Here is a 21,169-nt window from a genome sequence, read left to right on the forward strand (position 1 = left end):
GATTTTTCGGTAAGGTTTGTTTTACAGACTCAAGTCATTTCAAGTGATATATTTCCTTTACAAAAGGGAAAATTATGCCCTGTTTCTGGCAGAAAGGAAAAGGGTAGAGAGTTCCTCCTGTGTTTGCTATTTCTTAATTGCCTTCAGCTCAAAAATACCCTTAGGCCAAAGTGGCATATTTTAGGGTGGCACATTCTGATCCATTCAATTAGCCATTCCACTGCTTGTATAGTGATGTGTCTTTGTGGTTTTAATTTGCATTTCCCTAATGAGTGATAATGTTGAGCTTTTGTATATGCTTATTTGTCATCCCTCTATTTTATTTGGTAAATTTCCTGTTCAGTTTTTTTGCGCATTTTTTAGAGCGGGTTTTTGTTTGTTTTCTTATTGTCGAGTGTTAAGTGTTCTTTATATATTCTGAATACAAGTACTCTCTCATATATAAGATTATATGATTTAAAAATATTTTCTTCCAGGGGCATCTGGGTGGCTTAGTCAGTTGAACGTCCAACTTGGTTTCAGCTCAGATCATGATCTCAAGGTCCTGAGATTGAGCCCCGAGTCAGGGTCCGTGCTGAATGAAAAGTCAGCTTGAGATTCTTTCTCACTCCCTCTCCCTCTCTCTCTGCTCCCTCCTGTGCTTGTGCTCTTTCTCTTTCTCTCTCTCTCTCTCAAATACATACATACATACATACATACATACATAAAATCTTTAAAATATTTTCTTCCAACCCTTGATTTATCTTTTCATTCTCTTACCAATTCTTCCACAAACAGAAGTTTAAATTCTGACCAACTGCAGTTTGTCAATTTTTCTTTTATGGGTCATGACGCCTTTGATGTCACGTTTAAAGAAACTCATTGTCAAACTTAAAGTCATCCAGATTTTTCTCCTGTTTTCTTCTAGAAGTTTTACAATTTTCCATTTATATTTACTAGCCATTTTGTGTTAATTTTTGTATAAAGTGTGTGGTATATATTGAGGTTCATTTATGTTGCATAATTACTCCCAGTTTTTCTGATACCATTTGTTGAAAGGACTATCCTTTCTCCATTGAACTGCTTTTGTACACTCTGTGAGGGCAAATACAAATATAAATAAATTCTCCCTCATACCAAAAGAGGAAGAGACCTTGTTGCTCTCCTTTCTATTTAGCATTTCCTTTAGAAAATAAAATGTAAATGCTCTCTTTGTTTGTTTGTTTGTTTTTAATGCATTTTCATCCTTTTAAGAGCTAAATAAGCCTCTTGCCAGTTTTACATTCCAGAGGTTTCTTTCTTGAGAATGCTGAGCTATCTCTTTGAAATGCAAAGATCAAGAAGGATGACCTTGTCTCTCTGTCTCTGTGGGAGTTTTAGCTTCAGTGTTTGACCCCAAGTTGTAACTTTCTGTTATAGAGATATGAGAAATTTTATTTTTCCTTTTTGATAAAAACAATTAACATGTATGTAATGGATTGTATCTGCTTTGCTATATAAAATGGTGTGATTTCTTTCTGTCTTTATAATCTCCTTAGATGTACTTCCTATTCTAATTTAATGCTTATTCAATAATAAAACTGTTTTTTTCTTTTCTACCTTTGTGGAAAAGTTTTTATGGGTTGGAAATGATTTTATTTATATTACAAGATTTCTTCATTAATTTTCAAGAATCAATTACCTATATTTGTATAGTCTATTTTTGGGCTGTTTGTTCTGATGACTATAGCTTTATAGTATGTCTTCAAACTAGATAGTCTGCTCTTTAACTTAGTTTGTTTTCAGAATTGTTTGAGTTGTCCTAGTTCCTTTGCATTTCTATATAAATTTTAGAATCTTCTTGCTGATATTTACAAAAAAGAGGGGGGACTAGGATTTTTATTGGATTGTGTTGAATCTCCAATTCAAATTGGGGAATAATGATGTCTTAACAACACTGAGTATTCCAATTCATGATCACAGTGTAGTGTTCCAATTATTTTGGTCTTGTGGGAACAAATTTTTCCATTTCAAGGTATGCCTCTTTAACATATTATTTGAAGTTTTTTTTAAAGATTTCATTTATTTATTTGAGAGAGAGAGAGAGAGAGAGAGAACACAAGGTGGGGGGGAAGGGGTAGAGGGAGAGGGAGGAGCAGACTCCCCACTGAATAGGGAGCCTGATGCAGGGCTGGATCACAGGACCCTGATGTCATGACCCGAGCTAAAGGCAGATGCTTAACTGACTGAGCCACCCACGCACCCCTAAACTGGTCATTTTTAAGAAACTGTAGACACAAGCAAAACTCTGAAAACCAAACAGAGGTTACACTTTTATAAGAGATATTTACATATATAAGGGAAATCTCCATTTGTAAGCGTGTCTCCCTCTGTACCAAGAAGAGTGGATGACTCTAAATCTCAAAACATGGGTTTCCTGGGTAGCTCAGTTATTAAGTGTCTGCCTTAGGCTCAGGTCATGATCACAGGGTCCTGGGATCAAGCTCTGCATTGGGCTCCCTGCTTGGTGGGAAACCTGCTTCTCTCTCTACCATTCCCCCTGCTTATGTTTCCTCTCTCACTGTCTCTCTCTCTGTCAAATAAATAAATAAATAAAATCTTAAGAAAAATAAATACATCTCAAAACATTTATCTATGGAGAAGGCAAGGACTTAATCTGTATAACAACCTTACCTGTGTTTACCTTGATTTTCTTGGTGACTTCCCATAACTGACTCCCCAACCCCAACATTAGCTTTGGTCTTTAGCTAGAGATGGTATTTAAGGTGATTGTTTCAGCCATTTTGGGGAGTTACTTAGTTTTCCTGGGGCTTTCCCATGTATATAGGAGACATACATGCTATTAAACTTTTGTTTGATTTTCACCTATTAATCTGTCTCATGTCTATTTGATTCTTAGACCAGCTAGAAGAATCTTGAAAGACAGAGTAAAATGTTTTCCTCCTCAGCAGTCTTTTATGTTCCTTTTATCAGTTTATTATAGTTTTTAGCATACAGATCCTGCACATATTTTGTTAGCATTTAAACTGGCAGACCTTTTCTCACTTTGGGGGAGGGGGTCATAATTATGCAATTTCTCCTTATCCTATCTCTTTACTAGTTATGCTCAGTCTGTATACTTTCTGATGATGTATACTATCTGATGAATTTTATAATCTAAATTATTTTACTTATTTTAATTAAATTTGATATCATTTCCTATTCTAATAAAATAGATCAATACTGTCTACTCAGCACTTTGTAATTGTAAAAAAAATTGGAAACAACCCCAATGTATTTGAGCAAGGTAAATGAAAAGATTGTGGTATATTTATGTGTATTAAAAGCTAAACTGAAGCATAATAAAATTTTGAAGTTTATTTGAACAACTATCATTTTGAACTGGGCAACATCAAACAAAAAGTTGTTAGGAGTATTCCACCAACAGGGGCTAGAGGTAGAGAAGACACAGAATCAGAGCAAAGAAATTATTTGATTTGCTATAGCTTAAGTGATTGCATTATTTGGGAAACACTAGTTTGCTGTTGGTAATTGGTTGTTCTTCTTAACCTTGAGGCATTCATAGAAATTAACTCTGGGTTAAGTTTTGGTTTGCTTATAAGGCTACCAAGGCATTTGAGCCACCTCAATCTAATGGCATCCTTGTTTGATTACTTTACCACGTGATCAACATTACTTGGCAGTTAAAATGAATAAGATATGTATCGACATAGATGGATTTAAAAACCATATAATCTTAAGTAAAGAAAAAAAGGTAGTACAACAATGCATATAGAGTTACACTTAGAGAAATTTTAAAAAATCATACACAGACGATAACAGTCCAGATTGTAGGTACACACATTGGTGGAAAGGATCCACATTTAATCCATAATAGGGGTGGGGTCCAGGAAGCTCAGTAGGAACAGGGATTAAGAACTAAAGATAGTTACCCAGATGGTGGTGATATAGTTATAATATGTTGTTTCTTTTTAAATGAAAAGTTAAATTTTGTACTGGAAGAATGAAGGGGGGGAAATGGAGGGGGAGATGAACCATGAGAGACGATGGACTCCGAGAAACAAACTGAGGGTTCTAGAGGGGAGGGGGGTGGGAGGATGGGTTAGGCTGGTGGTGGGTATTAAAGAGGGCACACTCTCCAATAATGAATCATGGAACACTACATCAAAAACTAATGATGTAATGTATGGTGATGAACATAACATAATAAAAAAAAAAAAGAGGGAGACATGTATCAAAAAAAAAAGGTTAAATTTTGAATCAAATATGACAAAGCACATTTATGAAGTCTGGATATATGGTATAGGCCTGGGTATATGCTGAATTTTAAGTTTTTTCCTAATAAAAAATGAATGAAAACCAAAAAAGCATGAACAACAACAACAAATAACAACAACAACAACAACAAATAACAAGCCAGAGTGTTAAAGAAAATTCTGGGAATTGGGAAGTATAAACTGACATTATCTATAGCAGTCTTGCACTGAAATTTGCATAATGGAGCAAAATAGTCCAGAAGTAGTTTCTATTATAAAGACAAACCTACTGTGTCCTGAAGGAAATAACACAAATCAATCATAAATGAGTTTCTCACCCTCATTCCCACAATACATGATGTTGAGGTATCTCTTTGGCAATTAGAAAAATATAAATGATCTTCCCTCAAGCCTACACCATACACCTAAATACATTCTAGGGAAAATAAATACTTATTAAAAGAGAATGTCACAGAAAATCTTTAAGAAAATAGCATTGGTTATTTGTTGGATTTTTGGAAAGATAGTTATTTTCTAAATCTGAATGCAGGAGAATTCATAAAGAAATAGAGTGAGTGACTTAGCTCCATATGTATTTGAAAATTTGGATACAATAAATACACATTAGTGAAATGACAAGAGAGATAAAAGCCAGGAAAGTGTGGCAACTATTGGAATTTATAAAATCATTTAGGTGTAATAGATAAATATGTAAAGGACATGACAGATAATTCTCAGCAATGAAACTACAATCTCTAAACAAACATGAAAAGAGTTCAACCTTCTATGGAAGAAATACCAAAAATGATGTATAATGCCAGAATATTAAATTAACGAAAAAGGGGTAATATGTAAAGCTAGTGAGTGTGCTGGTGTTCTCAGATATTGTTGGTGGGAATAAAAACAGACACAATTATTCTGGGAAATAATTTGGACAGAGATGACAAGAACCATGAAAACATTCATAACTTCTTGTAATTTATCTTAAGGAAATGAAAAATATATAAATGCTAACATATGTGAAGTTGTTCATCATGCCAATATTCCTAATGCTGGAAAATGGAAAATGGGAAACAATGTAACAGATATCAATGTGAGAATGATAAATTAATGAGTATAGATACATATGAAAGACAAAAATAAAATTAAAACAGGATAAAAGTTGTTTTCCATGATTCTTCTCAACTTCATATTAGGTTAAGCATAGCAGTCTACACTTGTCTACATGATTATCCTCTGACTGTAATTTACTCAATCACTTCTACAACATTGACTGTTAAATTTTTGAATGTTCAATGTTTGAATTTAAACTGAGTGTTAGCATTTTAAGAAATCACATTTAGTATCAATTACTGAAGATTTGTAACTTGTGAATGATTTAATGTCTTTACACAGTGCTAGTGTATGAATGATTTAATTTCCTAACACAGTATCTTTATTGTTAACAAAATACTTGTCTCATAAAACAAAACCACAAGGTATTGCCTATATTAACAGCTTTTTCCTGTCCTGTTTGTGCCAACAGCAGAGACATTCCTTCCAGTAATCATGACTCAGCATAGTCCACAGGGGAGCTAGAGTGAGGAGGCATTCCAGCAAAACCAGTTCTGTTCCAGAAGTAGGGTCTACTACTCCCAACCAGGAAAAGCTGAAGAAAATATACTGCTTCCTGGTTTTGGAAGATTTTCAGCCTGTTCCCATTCAGTCCGAAACAAGTTCAAGTGTGGAGGTTGAGAAGCTGGGAGGATTTCAGCGAAGTACCACCACCGTTATCTTTCTAGGTATCCAGTGTTCCACGCTCTAACTTGAAGGGCTCCTGAGTGCCCTGGGAAATTGAAAGGGGATTACCCACAAAGAACCTCAGATGGTGAATTGTAGTCTGCACTTCACTTTCAAATACTTTAGCACTTACATTTGAGATACATATATTATATAAAATAACTTGAATATACATTCCTCGGATAGAAAGCTGCTTCAGTCTCAATAAATATTCCAAGGATGCTTAATTCATATATGATTAAATGTCATACTTCATAGACTGTGACTACAAGTATTGCTCCTGGGTAGGGACTTGAGGATATGGTGGGTTTTAAGGGAGTAGCCCAGGTGCACCAGGAAGTAAATCTGGACCCTTGGCACTCAAATTATCCCAAGAAAAATACCAAGTCCCCAGCAAAGCGAAGGACCAGAGGAGAGGCAGACCCAAACAAATCCAGCAAATGGGATAATGGGCAGCCCAGGGGAAAATCAGGGAACGAGAACTATCCAACACCTTGCTCCTTATTCTTACTGCAGGAAACCCAAAACAATGGTAAAACCTCAAGAGTTAGTGGGGAAAAATCTCGCCAAAATAAGGGCTGAATTTCCCACCAGTCCAGCAGGATAGGGGCTCAGAATCAAAATTAAGTAGATTTATAGAAAAATAAGACATATGACATTTCTTGCATGCCTGAGTTTGTAATCTGAGGTTAATAACTACTACAATTGAATTAGGATATTAAATTTTACTGCTACATAGCATGTTTAGTTATAATGGTAACGAGTGCCCCTTAAAAATAAAATTCCAGAATGTCCTTCTTAATTCTGAGAAAAATTTTCCAAAATGGTGAACTGGTAAGTTTATCACACTCACACACAGACACAAAAACACACACATAGAAAACAACTCTAAAAATATATACAAGTCTAGGGAGTCTATTGAAATGGAAACTTTTCTCTCTTTTCCCCCCCTAATTTTCTGTAATATGGTTATTTTGTAATTGAAAATAAAGGAAATGAAATATAAATATTAGGGGCACCTGGGTGGCTCAGTCGGTTAAGCGTCTGCCTTCCACTCAGGTCATGATCCCAGGGTCCTGGGATCGAGCCCCACGTCGGGCTCCTTGCTCAGCGGGGAGCCTGCTTCTCTCTCTCCCTCTGCCTGCAGCTCTCCCTGCTTGTGCTCTCTCTCTTGCTAGATCTCTCTCTCTCTGTCACATAAATAAATAAATAAAATCTTTAATAAAAAAAGAAATATAAATACTAATGTGAGTACATTAAGATAATGAAAGGAAAGTACTTCATAGGCTCTAAGTATTAGAGGAGGTTTAGTGAGAATATAGTTCCAATCTACAGATGAGAGACTGACACCCACATACTGCAAATTACCCGTGGTGGTTTTAGGCGTTGCCTTAAATTCTTCGTCGGTTCTCCCATTGAGAGGTCTGAGGCCCTGTGTCCTTGCTTTGAATTTGAGTGACTTGCAACTGCTTGGTTCAAGAGTGTGGGAGAAGTGATGTTCTAAGACTTCCAAGAAAATGTCATGAATGTCCATGCAGGTTCTGCTTGGTTCTCTTGGCACATCTGCCCTAGAGGAAGTCAGCTGCCATTAAGAACTCTATTGCTCTGACACTGCCAGCTGGAAAGGCCACGTGTAGGTGTTCTCGGTGTTCTAGATGATTGTCCCAACTGAGCTCCAAGCTAGCAACCAGCATTAACTGCTAAGTGAGGCATCTTGGTCACCCAGCTCGGCTGAGCCATTAGATGATTCTAACCCCAGTCAATGTGGGAGTTCAATGGCAGAAAAGACCCCAAATGAGATCTGTCCAGCCCACGCCTTTCCCAAATTTCTGACCCACAAAATTTGAGGAAAGTAAAATGGTTGCTTTAAGCTACTAGGTTTTACAGTCATTTGCTATGTTAGAATAATAATTAGAATCCCCAAGGTCGTGGAGCTAAGGGATTGAGAAAGAGGACTTGGGCTAGAACCTAACTTCTCATTCCCATCCTTCCTGGGTTCCAAAGGAATGAGATGGGACATTTGAATAAAACACATGTATATTTTCACACAGTCATGGTTTATTTCTAAGTTTGGCACTGGTGTGAAATTCCGTAATGTTGTTGGAGTACCATGAATTGCTCCCTACATGGTATCAGGGGCTGTTAAACACAGGGCTGCATCCAAGGAAGGTATGGTGGGTGGGAAAAGACATGCCAGCTTCATCGTATTCCTATATTTTCGGAGGACATATGTTGCTGGAAAAATGATAGGTGTACGAAAAGAATGTGAAGTCATTGAATAAACGTTAATCTTTAAGTGATATTTTAATTATTGTACAGTATAAACATACCATTTGTGTGTGTGTGTGTTAAGATAGAAAATGAAACCAAATAAAATTGTGAATCTGTCATAGTCCTCTTTGGGAATGTCTCAAGTGACCAAAGGAGAGAGTCTTGGGCTTGAGATCTTTTCATCTTGAAAGAATTTATACCAGAGGAATTGGCTAATGCTCTGTATTGGGTTAAATGATGGTCCCCAAAAAGATGTATCTATGTCCTGATCCCCAGACCTGTGAATGTGACCTTATTTGGAGAAAGGGTCTTTGCGGAAGGAATTTAGTTAAGAATCTCGCGATGCAATCATCCTAGTTTATTCAGGTGGTCCCTAACTCAAATGACAAATATCCTTATAAGACACACAGAGAGGAGAAAAGAAAAAGGTAATGTGAAGATGGAGGTGGAGATTGGAGACTTGCGGCTATAAGCTAAGAACTGCCAAGAAACATCTGGAGCCAATGGGATCTGGACACATCAAGCTTTAGTCCTGACTATACCCTAGAGACTTCAGAGGAAACAAGGTCCTGCTGACACCTTGATTTTGGACTTCTAGACTCCAGAACTGTGAGATAGTAAATTTCTGTTGGTTCAGATTGTGGTAATTTGTTACAGCAGCCCTAGGGGACAAGCTCCATGGGAGAGAGTTCTGGGGGAATTGAAGGAGCAAGGCCATTCTGTCAGGGGTAACCATGATGGCTGGAGCATTACATCTACACAGGCAGGTATGGGACAGCAGTCAGGTTCTCACTGGAATTTCTCTGTAAAACCTAGGCATTTTTGGCCTCAGGCTGTATCATTCCACTAGGCATTACCAGTTAGGACATCCCGATCATGGACTGTTTATTTGTATGTCTCCTCAGTTGGATTGTGTACTTCTAAAGACCAAGAGCCTTCTTTTCTTCTCTCAGCGGAAATTATTGAACAATTGTTATGTGCTCCACTCTGTGCTGGCCGCTGATATAAAATACCAGGTAACACATAGCTCTTGCTTTCAAGATGCAAGCAGATCTTGGATGGTACACCACTTTGCATTCAACTAACGTATGCTGAATGAAGGAAAGAAATATGGACAAAAAAGCTTGCAGGAGTGGACGGATTATACTGAGAAAGCCTGGGTGCAAACTGTAAACTTGCATAAGATATTTATCTCCATTTCCTTAGCTGCAAAAATGGGGAAAATAATCCCTACTTCATAGGGTTGCTAGGATGATTACCATATACATATGTAATGTTATTAATGAATGAGAATCTAATGTTCCAGCAGAGTTTCAGTGTATCTATCTGTGCCCAAAAAAGGTAATACATTCTATCTTGCATCAATGATATCTAGTACTTTTCTCATGTATTTTTACTTAGTGTGTCATTTGATTTTTCTCCAGCTTCCTAATGTAGGCAGGACAGGGAGGGGAGGGGTCTCAGGTGGGGCACAAGAGCAGGAGACTAAAGTCACAGAAGAACAGGGTGGTGGATGGTGAAGCTAGACTAAACCCCAAGACTGCCTGTCTCCCAGAACCCTGTTTTACCACCACAACCATGCCAGGCACACTGAGTGAAAACAGTCCCTTCCAGGATATGGGGTGGTCTGCTCACAGTTACAGATAAATATGACTCATTTTCCTCAAGGGTCCATTTTGCCCCCAAATTTGGGGAACTCTATGTCTGCAAAATATTACAACAGGGCTTCATTTTAGAGTAGAATGGAAAAAAAATGATCATTATCATCCTAACAACTAGTGCTTATGTGCACCAATCTCTGTTCTAACCGCTTTTAAAATAGGAACTCTATTCTTGTAGCAATTCTTACTATTCTCACAGGTAGGTTCTATCACTTCCCCCATTTTACGCATTAAGAAGCCAAAGGAATAAAACGGTTAAGAGGCTTGCTCAAAGTCACATAGCTAGTTGGTAGCAGAGCTGGGATTTGAACCAAGGGGGTCTGGCTCTAGAGGTCCCAATTTTAATGATTTTGTTATGAACAATTAGACAAAACATGAAAATTCAAAGGCATTTTATCTTTTTTGATGACCCGATGGCATACAGGCTATGATTATTCTGTTGTTTACTGTGTGACTGCATACAGAAGTGATTTTTTTTAAAGATTTATTTATTTATTTGACAGAGAGAGACACAGCGAGAGAGGGAACCCAAGCAGGGAGAGTGGGAGAGGGAGAAGCAGGCTTCCCACCAAGCAGGGAGCCCGATGCGGGGCTCGATCCCAGGAGCCTGGGATCATGACCTGAGCCGAAGGCAGACGCTTAACGACTGAGCCACCCAGGTGGCCCTACGGAAGAGATTTTTAAGGACCACTTGTGTGTGTGTGTGCGTGTGTGTGTGTGTGGCGCACACGCATGCGCACATGCATGAGTGAAAGTGCACAGTGTGTGCAATTTTAGCTGGATTAAAATGGGAAGACTATTAACAAGTTATTTTTAAATGCAGCAAAGATCAGGAGGGGCACTAGAATGAAATTCCGCGGTGTGAGGCTGATTGGCAGGCCATGTCATGTGGGAAAGTTCATAATCTCGTCTTTATCAGCACAGGTTGCAAAATGCCTGGGAGCTGTGGCCCCAAACCCATAGTCTGGAGCTATAATTATTCAAGAAAAAAAAAAGTAATTGGAAATGTGATAAGCGACGATTAGAAGGCCTATTTCAGGAAGAAAATGAACAGAATGAGCAGATGCCAATTGCGGCGACTTTTGTGAAAAAGGGTGGACAGACTGGTTGAAATGAAAAGTTTCCTGTCTGTCACCTAGGGGAGGGATTTCCCTCAGGACCGCAGCGTCAGTGTGTCATCTGCAAAGGGAGCTTACAACAAAACCCACTGCCATAAAACAGAACCTCCTGAGCACAAAGAGTGCCTGCATTCAAAAGCTGGTGACCAGTGCAAGAGCCTGTGTCCCTGCTGAGGGCACTTGGAGACTTACTGCCAGCCAGGAAAGCTCCTGACCTTGCAGTAGCCAGCACTGAAATAACCCGGGCAAAACGGAGCCTGCGAAGGGGGTCAGAAGACCTTGGCTCCTGTTTTGGCTGAAGCGCTTGGGCTGGAGCCCAGAGTCCATGTGCCTTTGAGGAATGACTCTCTCTCTCTCTCTCTCTCTCTCTCTCTCTCTCGGCTCCCTTATGGCCAACTCCCTCCCCTCCAGTGCAAACTGCCCGTTTTCCTCTTCCATATTTTAGGCTAACAAAGAATCAGGATCTGGAGCATGCCAGAGGCTCCCCCATCCTGTCTTACACCAGCTTTATCTTGTGTTCAAGGAGGGAGTGTGGGCTCTGGAGTCTCATTGCTTCAGTTCAAATCCCAGCCTAAAGATTGCTAACTGTGGGACTCTTAGGAATAGCTCACTGTCTGCCTCAGCGTCCTCATCGCTAATATGGAGGTAAGGCTACCTCGCAGGTGTGTGGTGAAGATTAAAGCAGATAAAGAAGGTAAAACAGAGAATAGTGTTTGATGCTTCTGAATACCAATACATGTCAGTGATTAATACGGATTCACATTTGTGAAACCCTGGGCTTAAGGTGTTTTTTTTTTTTCCTCCTACTGCATGTTAAAATAAAAATAGACCCACTAAAACCATGTTTTTAAGGATTGGCACAATCTGAAGTCATCTGAAGTACCAGTGTACATTTCGCCCATTAGGCAACGCTGTCCACACATACTCATTCATCTTTCAATCGTTCTCATCAAGGCTTTAGACAACATTTATCATGTGAGTGGAGAGCAAGTGGACAATAGAGATGCCTCCACTGAGCAAACAGATCCACGGCAGAGAGATGAGAACAGTGACCATGCCATATGTAGATGGAATAGAACATTTCATCATGGTGCGGCCTCTCATTCCACTGGGCAGGCCAGTTTCCTCAGGAAACAATACAAGGTGGAGAAAAGCACCGAGCATGATCCCAAATTATTATTCCAAATTATTCTTTTTTTTTTTTTTAAAGATTTTTATTTATTTGACAGAGAGAGATACAGCAAGAGAGGGAACACAAGCAGGGGGAGTGGAGAGGGAGAAGCAGGCTTCCCGCTGAGCAGGGAGCCCGATGAGGGGCTCGATCCCAGGACCCTGGGATCATGACCTGAGCCGAAGGCAGACGCTTAACGACTGAGCCACCCAGGCGCCCCTATTCCAAATTATTCTAAATTCTAGGACAATTTGGCCTTGCACCCAGATTCTGCATCTGTGAGACCCTAGGCTTCTTTCTTGAGTTCTCTCAGCATGACTTCTCGTCTGTAAAATGGGCACAATATCTACCTCAGGGAACTAGTGGGGGATTAAATGTGATGACACAGCAGGTAGTGAATGAGCGTTCTCCTCAGATTGTCAATACACGGGGACAGAAACTTCCCTGTTCTACAGGTCTGTAGCATGTGCCCAGATCTCTTCTGGGTTGTAAGTGCTTCCTAGGGTCTACCTCAAAATCTACCTCTTGGTGGAAGCAGCCATTGATGTACTAAACCAACTTAATGTTGGCCAATATGCATTGCAGGCTTTCCAAGTTCAAGACAATTCCAAAAACGTTTGCATGTATTCCATCACAATGCTCTTGTATAGGATGAGACCTGTTTTACATATTTTACCTATTTTACATATAATTAAACTGAGGCATGGAGAGGGTAAGTTATTTACTCAGGTCACATGGCTGGTAAATGCTAGAGCAAGTAACCACTAAAATTGCCAAGCTACTAGTGAAGATAGGACGAAACCTCATGCCCACAGTAGTATAGGACAATATCATCTAGCTCGGTGATTCTCAGCTGGGAGCAATTTCATCCCCTAGGGGACATTTGGCAATGTTTGGTGACATTTTTGATTGTCACAGCTGTGGGGTGGGTGCCAGGAACTCTGCCTGCAATGCATAGAACAGGCCCATTCCCCAAACAAAGAATTATCCAATGCAGAATGTCAGTAGTGCTTAGGTTTCTAAACCTCAGCATTATTACACTAAATATTTAGAATCTTAACTATTTAGAACTCAGTTGATAACTTAGAAGAAACCACAGAATCTCTCAGATTCCAAAACAGGTAGCCCAAAGTTCAGGCAGCAAATTATATACATTGTTACCAGAAACCCTTCAAACAATGACCTGGAACCAACTGGCTAAGGCACATTCATCTGATCATGCAGATAAACGGATTAAAATCCCCAAGCAGGATGCTGTGGCTAAGTAGAAAGGAAGAGGGAGGAACTATGACACATGACAGAAATCAAAAAGATATAGTCAACGGCCTGCTATATGAGGGAAGAAGAAGATATAAGAAACAGACATGAGCTCTTAGTAGCAGCGTTGGCTGTGCCAAGCCATGGAAGAAGCAGTTATGTGGATGGAGGCAGTTCCTGGGACAGGCAAGATGGCGGCCGGGAGACGTAGAGACTTCATGCCCCGGCCACCAATGGCATCTGCTACATCTCATATTATGGATCTTTTTGCGATTGCTTTTTTTTTTTTTTAAAGGACTCGAGACTGTCAGTTGAAGGAGACAATATGGGAAATTTGGAGAGAATCTGTCTTCTGACTTTTCCTGCATAAACTGTAGAATAACCAAGTTTTGAGGTTAAATGCCTTAATTACGATGAATGGGATCAGGAGGCAGGAAGCTGACCTGAGTATTTTTGCTTTATTCCATCTAATAAACATTTTATTTATATAAAAGACAAACAATGCATAGAATGAAAATAAGTGCTTGAGACATTTGATATAAGAAGAGTATATAGCATTCACATTCCTATTTTAATACATGAGTACTGCTGAAGTGTTCCATAAAAGAATAAAACTTTCCCTTTATGTATAGTAGTAAAAAAAAATCAGTATTTTTAGGAACTACAGAATGTTATTCCTTGGTCTTTTTCTCGACAAAGAAAAAAGAAATAAAACAAGCCACAGTATCATCTGACACTACATCCAGTTTAGGCTGATGACCACCCAGAAGTGATAAAGCTCTTTTGAATCTTGGAAAATCCCATTAATGGACCAGTATTCTAGAAATTCACCACTAGAGGTCGATGAGCAACAGCTATTGGGACAGCATTGACAAGCCCTAAGGTGCATGGAATTTCTGGGCACTTCCATGATATTGCTGGCAAGCTGTCCTGAACTCTCTCAGCCCACACCCACTGAGCAAGGTGCCTATGAGGTTCACCTAATCCCAAATCTCAGCGTATCTGCTAAAACTTCAATGAGATGAGATCTTCCAAAATCCAAATGGAACTGATCTACTCACTGCCAGTCCTCTCTTAGATTCCTATTTGGCTGAAAATAGGTAGCTTCAAAAACATTTTAGAAAAAGAGATTTTTTTTGCAGCATTAACACTTATTTGTGGATTAACGAGTTCCTATGGAGTACTAAAAGCTCATTCCTTGTTCTTGCCCATGTAGACACAGACTTTCTAACTGCAAATGGGATTCTTGGGTCCCACATTCAAGTCCTCGCTGGCAAATCCTGCAAAGGGCGGGAAAGCTGGTATGGTGGAGAGAAAGATAACCGTGGCAAAAGCTTCTAGGTAAGAGCTGCCCTCCTTAATGCAGGGGTGGGGGGAAAGCTCTTAATATATAGAAAAAAATAGATTTGGTTTACCTGGGACCACTTAGAGGGGGTCCCCTTCAGTCCAAAAAAAAAGACCAACTTTAAATCTTAACACCAGACTAGGAAAAGGGAGGGACTCGAACTCATATAGCCAGAGAATGACTGATGGAAAGTACATTTCTTACAAAAGGCCTTGCTTAGGGGCGGGTTTAATTCCCAGACTGGGGTGGGGTGGGCAGTGGAAAATGCAAATGTTTACATCGAGAAGTAAAGCAGCTTTATAAGTGTGTCCACACCTTCGTTTTTTGAGTAATGAGGACCGGGGAAACGTGAAAACCATCCGCTATCTATCCTCACTTGTGGGATCCAGATTTTTTTTTTTTTTTTTCCAAAATCTCCAAATATTTAAAAAGTGGCTCAATTTTGTCAAACGCCGTTCTGGCCAAGCAAAACACATGTTCAGAGTGCCTGAGGAAACAGTTCTGACCATGGCAGAATCCTTCTGACTAGGCCAAAATGTACCTGAGCATTCAGGAGCCCCAGACAGATGGAACCCACGGGTGTTTGCATAGAAAGCTAGAGATTCAAACTAAGCCTGATGAGAAAAACCCAACACAATGAACCCCGCAGGGGAGATTTGTTCCCTTTAGGGAAAGTAGCATGGGAGAATAGTAGCATAGGTATGGGGGAGGGGGTGGGGGAGGGGGATTAAAGGAAAGAAAGAATGATCTCTCCTTAGTAGAATATGTGGCCATTTCATAAGTGGGGAAATTTGTCCTGATTTTTATGCCTGTGAAGCCTGCGAAGGTAAACAAATGGGGCTCAAAACTTTTAAGCTCTTAGAGATGGGGACAGGGTTTCTGAGCTGGTTGAGGAAGGTGGCTCACAAACCAGATGTGGGCTTGAAACTCAAGTGAAAAGTCCAGGAGACACAGTGGCACACAGGAACCCCAGAATCTGGTCCCCAAACAGTGTGACTATAATTGGCTCCATAGCCAGAAAAGGACCCCCCCTCCCCCCCCAGCCCCGTGCAGGGAATTATTATTTTGCAAAAGCGAGTGCAACGTGGCCACAGCAGGCTCTGAGACTCGGAGCCCCCTCCTAATGCAGAGCCCCCACCTCGCGGAGGCAGAAAACCAGCGCACGTGTTGGCTGTCAAGTGCTAATTAGCTGTCACGGATCCCCTTCCTTCTGTGCCTGGTTCCGGAGCTCTCCAAACAAACCAATTTCTCGGGATGTCTGCTTTTATTTTCCTTGTCTCTTTCCAGAGTATGGCTGTATATATATAGATATAGACATATATAGATATATATAAAACAGAGCTATTCCATATTTATATACAGGCATTAATAAAGTGCAAATGTTATTGGCTATTGTAAAAATCAGTATCATTTCCTGAGGAAGTGCTAACACAGCTTATCCTATGACAATGTCAAAGGCCTAGAACGCTTCATGTCACCCACTCCCGGCTGCCGGCGGTTCTGCTCATCCCCACCGGCTTCCAGGGAGGGGAGCGACCCCCCGGGCTTCCAGGAAGCATTGCTTCAGGTTCAGGGGCAGCCTCCCGCTGCCTCTCTTCTTTGGTGACAGGGGCAGCCTCTTCAGCCGTGGGCCAGCCTGCCCCAGAAGAGCTATTTGGTAGTGTTCGGCGAGCCATCTTCCGGGATCTTCTCCTCGGAGCAGCTCCTCCCTGAGAGCCTGTCCAGGTGCTCCAGTTCGCTGAAGCGCTCCGCCACGCACTGGGCCGTGAGCCGGGCCTCGGGGTCGTGGTCCCAGCACTCGGTCAGAGTCTCGCACACCGTCTGGATGCCCTGCAGCGGGGGAGAAGGCACAGACCCCCTGAGCTGCCGGTCTGCGGGGCCCCGCGGACCGCAGGGCGGCCCGCTGCCCTTGCCCCTGCAGGGCAGGCCGGCTGCCACAGAGCCTGTGCGTGCCCACGTCCCGCGGAGCACCCGCTGGGGGTGGGGGGCAGCCGCTTGCCTGGGGAACCAAGGGGCGTGCGCTGTCCTGGAAGCCTGCCGTACCCATTTGCTCTCGGGCGCCATTTGATCACGACAGGCCGTGAAACGGAGAGCCGGCACGTTTGGTCACAATAAGGCCTCTCCAGTAGGCCTCTGGGGTACGGTAGCAGCCCCAATACTGGAAAATTCCCATGAGGAGCGGCCCCTAATGCCCTGTCACCCCTTCCTCATTCTTTTAGAGCACTTTCTGGTTTTCTTGTCTTCGGTGGTTTTAGGTTCATAGCAAAATTAAGTGGAAAGCACAGAGGGTTTCCATATACCCCCCCCCCCCCCCACGGACATCTTGCATCCGTGTGGTAGATTTGTTCCAATCAATGAACCAACACTGACACATCACTCCCAACCAAAGTCCACAGTTTATGTTGCGGTACGTGTTAGGGGTTCTGACAAATGTACAATGACCTGTACGCACCATTATACTATCCCACACAGTAAGTTCCCTGCCCTAGAAATCACCCGTGCCCCACCCCCCTTCTTCTTCCTCCCTCCCTTGGGGCCCTGGAGACCCCAGATCTTAATGTCTCTGTGGTTTTGCCTCTCTAGGGTACCTTATAGTTGGGATCGTAGACGCATTTCTATTTAAACAGCACCGAAGGGGCCCCTGGGTGGCTCAGTCGGTTAAGCGGCTGCCTTCAGCTCAGGTCATGATCCCAGGGTCCTAGGATCGAGCCCCGCATCAGGCTCCCTGCTCAGCGGGAAGCCTGCTTCTCCCTCTCCCACTCCCCCTACTTGTGTTCCCTCTCTCGCTGTCTCTCTCTGTCAAATAAATAAATAAAATCTTTAAAAAAAATAAAAATAAAAAAAAAAAAATAAACAGCACCGAATACCGCAATCAGAGCGAAGTCTAGGCTTTAGTCTGGTTTTATCTGGTGAAGTCCAAGCTTCCAACTGCTGCCAAGGGTGGTGCCCGGGGCCCCACTGCCCCCCAGCAACATCAAGCTGCACTCCAGAAGCAACTGTTTTGTGGGTCAGCTGTACTTAGACTCTAGGCTATGTCAGAGGGTTTAGTCCAACCCCGTGAAGGCCCCATTCGAAAGGCCCATCCAGGAAATGCTGCCCAGTATGGCGGCGAGGGTCTTCTCTCACGGCTGTAATTTTTATTTTGCATTGCAAATATTTTGATCATTTCAAGCCCTTTTTTGCAATAAAGCAGGCGGGGGGTAAACAGATGGGCAGAACTAGAGCATGCTCCTGGCAATTAGGGGCTTGCATGGTCACTGGTGATTCTTCACACAAGTGGCCCAGGGGGACCGGATATATCCCAGCACTTTCCCCTTCAACATCTACTACCAATAACTTTCCCAACACACCTAGGAGCCTCTCCCTCCCTTCCCGACCTGTGAGTGAATTCATGATGTTGAATTAATTGTATAATTCACCTAATTGACGGTATTGATTGATGGCCTGTTAAGAGTGGAGTGGTATTGTTGGTACACAAGTAACATTTATTTTACTCTGGCACTGTAATTATAGGCACTAAATTAAATTAAATATTAAGCATTAACTTGAAATCAATAGGGCAACAAATCTCATTAAGAGAAAAAAATGTATTATGCAAATTCTTTCCAGAATTTTATCATCATGAATAATGGCTTCATTATAAGAACTGTACAGCGGAGGAGGCAACGGAGTCTGAGAGAAATAACACCAGGGCCTTCTGATTTCAGAGGTAACACAGAGCAGTCTTGCATTTTTCAGTCAGAGAGGCTTTGCCCGAAACCCCGGGGCGGGGGGGGGGGGGGGGAAGCCCTGGGCTACCGTGGCCTGGTTCATGCGCCCTCCGCCGACTTTATTAGGGGCTGTCTGCTGAAGTGGCTCCAGGCCAGGATTGGCACAGACTGGGCTTCCTGCTCCATCTGTCTTCCTGATTGTGTGTGATTTGTTGTTTCTGTTTCTTATCTCAATTTGCCTGGCCCTGAGGAAAACCTATGACTTAGCCCCAGCCTTGACTGGATGAGGGAATTCTTCCAAAGGAGGCAATAAAACAATTTACTCCGTAGAAAGATCCGCTCTGTCGGCGAGATAGGAGTGCACTGTTCTCTCTCGTACTTCCTTCCCGCCGCTGTCTCTGGGGTATGTCACATGGCCCTGCCACCCACCACTTTCTTCTTTTCCTCTGACCACTGCCCTCATCGAAATGCCCCCAAGCAAAGAATTTGGATAGTCCTCCCTCACCCTGTTAAGTCCAGAACCGCGGTCCTTCCATAGCTGGCCTTGCCCACCATCTCTTGAAAGGAAAAAAGCGGCAGCCATGAAGATGTTCCCCACAGACACATTTCCTATTTGTTCACTTGCACTTTCCTATTTCTCTTGGCTTTCTTTTATTCCCAAACTGGCCTCCTCTTTGCAAAGTCTGTGCGCCCAGCCCACATATGGCCCTGAGCACACGGCAGTGCCCCCCCGTCGCCCCCCCCCAGTCCAGCTGGCTGACAAACTCTGCTTGCTTCTCACTCTGCTAAGTATTTCCTTCTAGAGCTGAAGATTCCCAGGAGAAAATATTTGGAACCCAGAAGGGAACAAAACATAAACACTCTACGCAAAGGCTTGGGGGTGAGGGGCAGAGGTTGCAAACAAAATATTTTAACCCAGAAACAAGCAGGCTTGCACAGTGGGACAAATGCCCTTCAAATGATTATTTGAGAGCCCTCTTTGAATGGAGTATCTACCTGCTGGTTGGAACTTAGAATAACAGGTCCACACCAGTTGATGAAATTTTCTTTATAAACAAACAGGATCATAGAACACAAAGGGACCTGCCCTCAGATTGAAGCCCAATATCCTAAAATTCTCTCCTCCCTCAGAGGCTACTTCAGATAAATCTTATTCTCCCCTCCATATGGCCACTCCTTACCTGGTGGTTGAGCCAGGAGCTGGGAATTTCTGGTCGCCCTCGGTCTCTCAGCACGTTGTCTTTCATGCTCTCAACACAGGGATGCTCTCGCACCTTGGAGCCAAATGGAGGCTCGTAATCTTTCACTTCTGTTAAAGAGAGCAACACAGGGCCATTGAGAAGGGCGTGTGCAGCTGGGGACGTGAGCAGGTTGAGAGGTCTGGCTGAGTAGCCTGAGGCACTGAGCATCAAAATATATCTGTGATCACTCTGAGAGCAATTTTTTTTTTAAAGATTTTATTTATTTATTTGACAGAGACAGAGATAGCGAGAGCAGGAACACAAGCAGTGGGAGTGGGAGAGGGAGAAGCAGGCTTCCCGCCAAGGAGGGAGCCCGATGTGGGACCCGACCCCAGGACCCTGGGATCATGACCTGAGCCGAAGGCAGACGCTTAACAACTGAGCCACCCAGGCGCCCAATTTTTTAAGAATAGTAGGTTAAAATAAGAGGGAAGGAGGGGTTGTGGAAAGAGCTTGAGAAATATTCAACAGATCATCATTGAGGGTTTGCTACGAGCTACGTACTGTGTTAACAGTTGGGGACAGTGAAGAACAAGACCAACAAGGTCACTGAGCTTTCATTTTATTTATTTCTTAAATTAATTAATTAACTGATGATTTTAGAGATAGTGAGAGAGAGAGAGAGAAAGAGCACAAGTAGGGGGAGAAGCAGAGGGAGAGGGACAAGCAGACTCCGCTCTGAGCTCAGAGCCTGCTCAGGGCTCAATCCCACAACCCTGAGATCACGACCTGGGCTGAAATCAAGACTCGGATGCTCAATGGACTGAGTCACTCAGGCCCCCCTGAGGTTACATTTTCATGCAGGCATTCTCAGTGGGGTGATGTTGCTCCAAGGGGGGCAAAACTGGTTCTTGGGAGGTAGAAAAATCTTACATATTACAATGGTTGGTAGCCCTACAAAGGTCCCCAATACATAAGCAGGTTTAATATGTGGTGGTTAAACTTCATGGGGATATCCAGCCTAAAAGGGAATGAAATTCTGACATGTTACAACATGGATGAACCTTAAGAATGTTATGTTAAGTGAAATAAGGCAGTCACAAGAGGACAAACACTGCATGATTCCATTTATGAGGTACCTAACATAGACTAATTCATAGAGACAAGAAGTAGAAGAGTGATTGCCAGGGACTGGGGGATGAAGAGATGGAGGGCTGTTGTTTAATGGGTACAGGGTTTCAGTTGTGGGGGATGAGAAAGTTCTGGAAATAGATAATGGTGATGGTTGCACAACACTGTGAATGTACTTAACGCTAGTGAATTCTACACTTAAAAAAGGTTGAAAGGTGAATTTTAGATTATGTATATTTTTCCATGATGGGAAAATAATTGATGTGGAGTACTGGTTAAGAAAAACAATGCCAGGGTGCCTGGCTGGCTT

The 21,169-nt window shown here is 42.1% G+C and overlaps 1 protein-coding gene across 1 annotated transcript in view; it reads right to left on the minus strand.

The window, feature by feature from the left end:
• Positions 1-13,931: 13,931 nt before the first annotated feature.
• Positions 13,932-21,169, minus strand: part of TGFBR2 (transforming growth factor beta receptor 2) — an 87,712-nt gene continuing 80,474 nt past the window's right edge. Inside the window, exons 6-7 of the mRNA XM_006733885.3 lie at positions 19,729-19,856; positions 13,932-16,667 (exon numbers count right to left, since the gene is read on the minus strand). Of these exons, the coding sequence (XP_006733948.3) occupies positions 16,488-16,667; positions 19,729-19,856 (308 nt within the window). The 3' untranslated portion in view covers positions 13,932-16,487. The remainder of the gene's footprint in view (positions 16,668-19,728; positions 19,857-21,169) is intronic.

This window comes from Leptonychotes weddellii, chromosome 1, assembly GCF_054177405.1.
Source record: "Leptonychotes weddellii isolate Sample4059 chromosome 1, ASM5417740v2, whole genome shotgun sequence".
NCBI classification, from domain to species: Eukaryota; Metazoa; Chordata; class Mammalia; order Carnivora; family Phocidae; genus Leptonychotes; species Leptonychotes weddellii.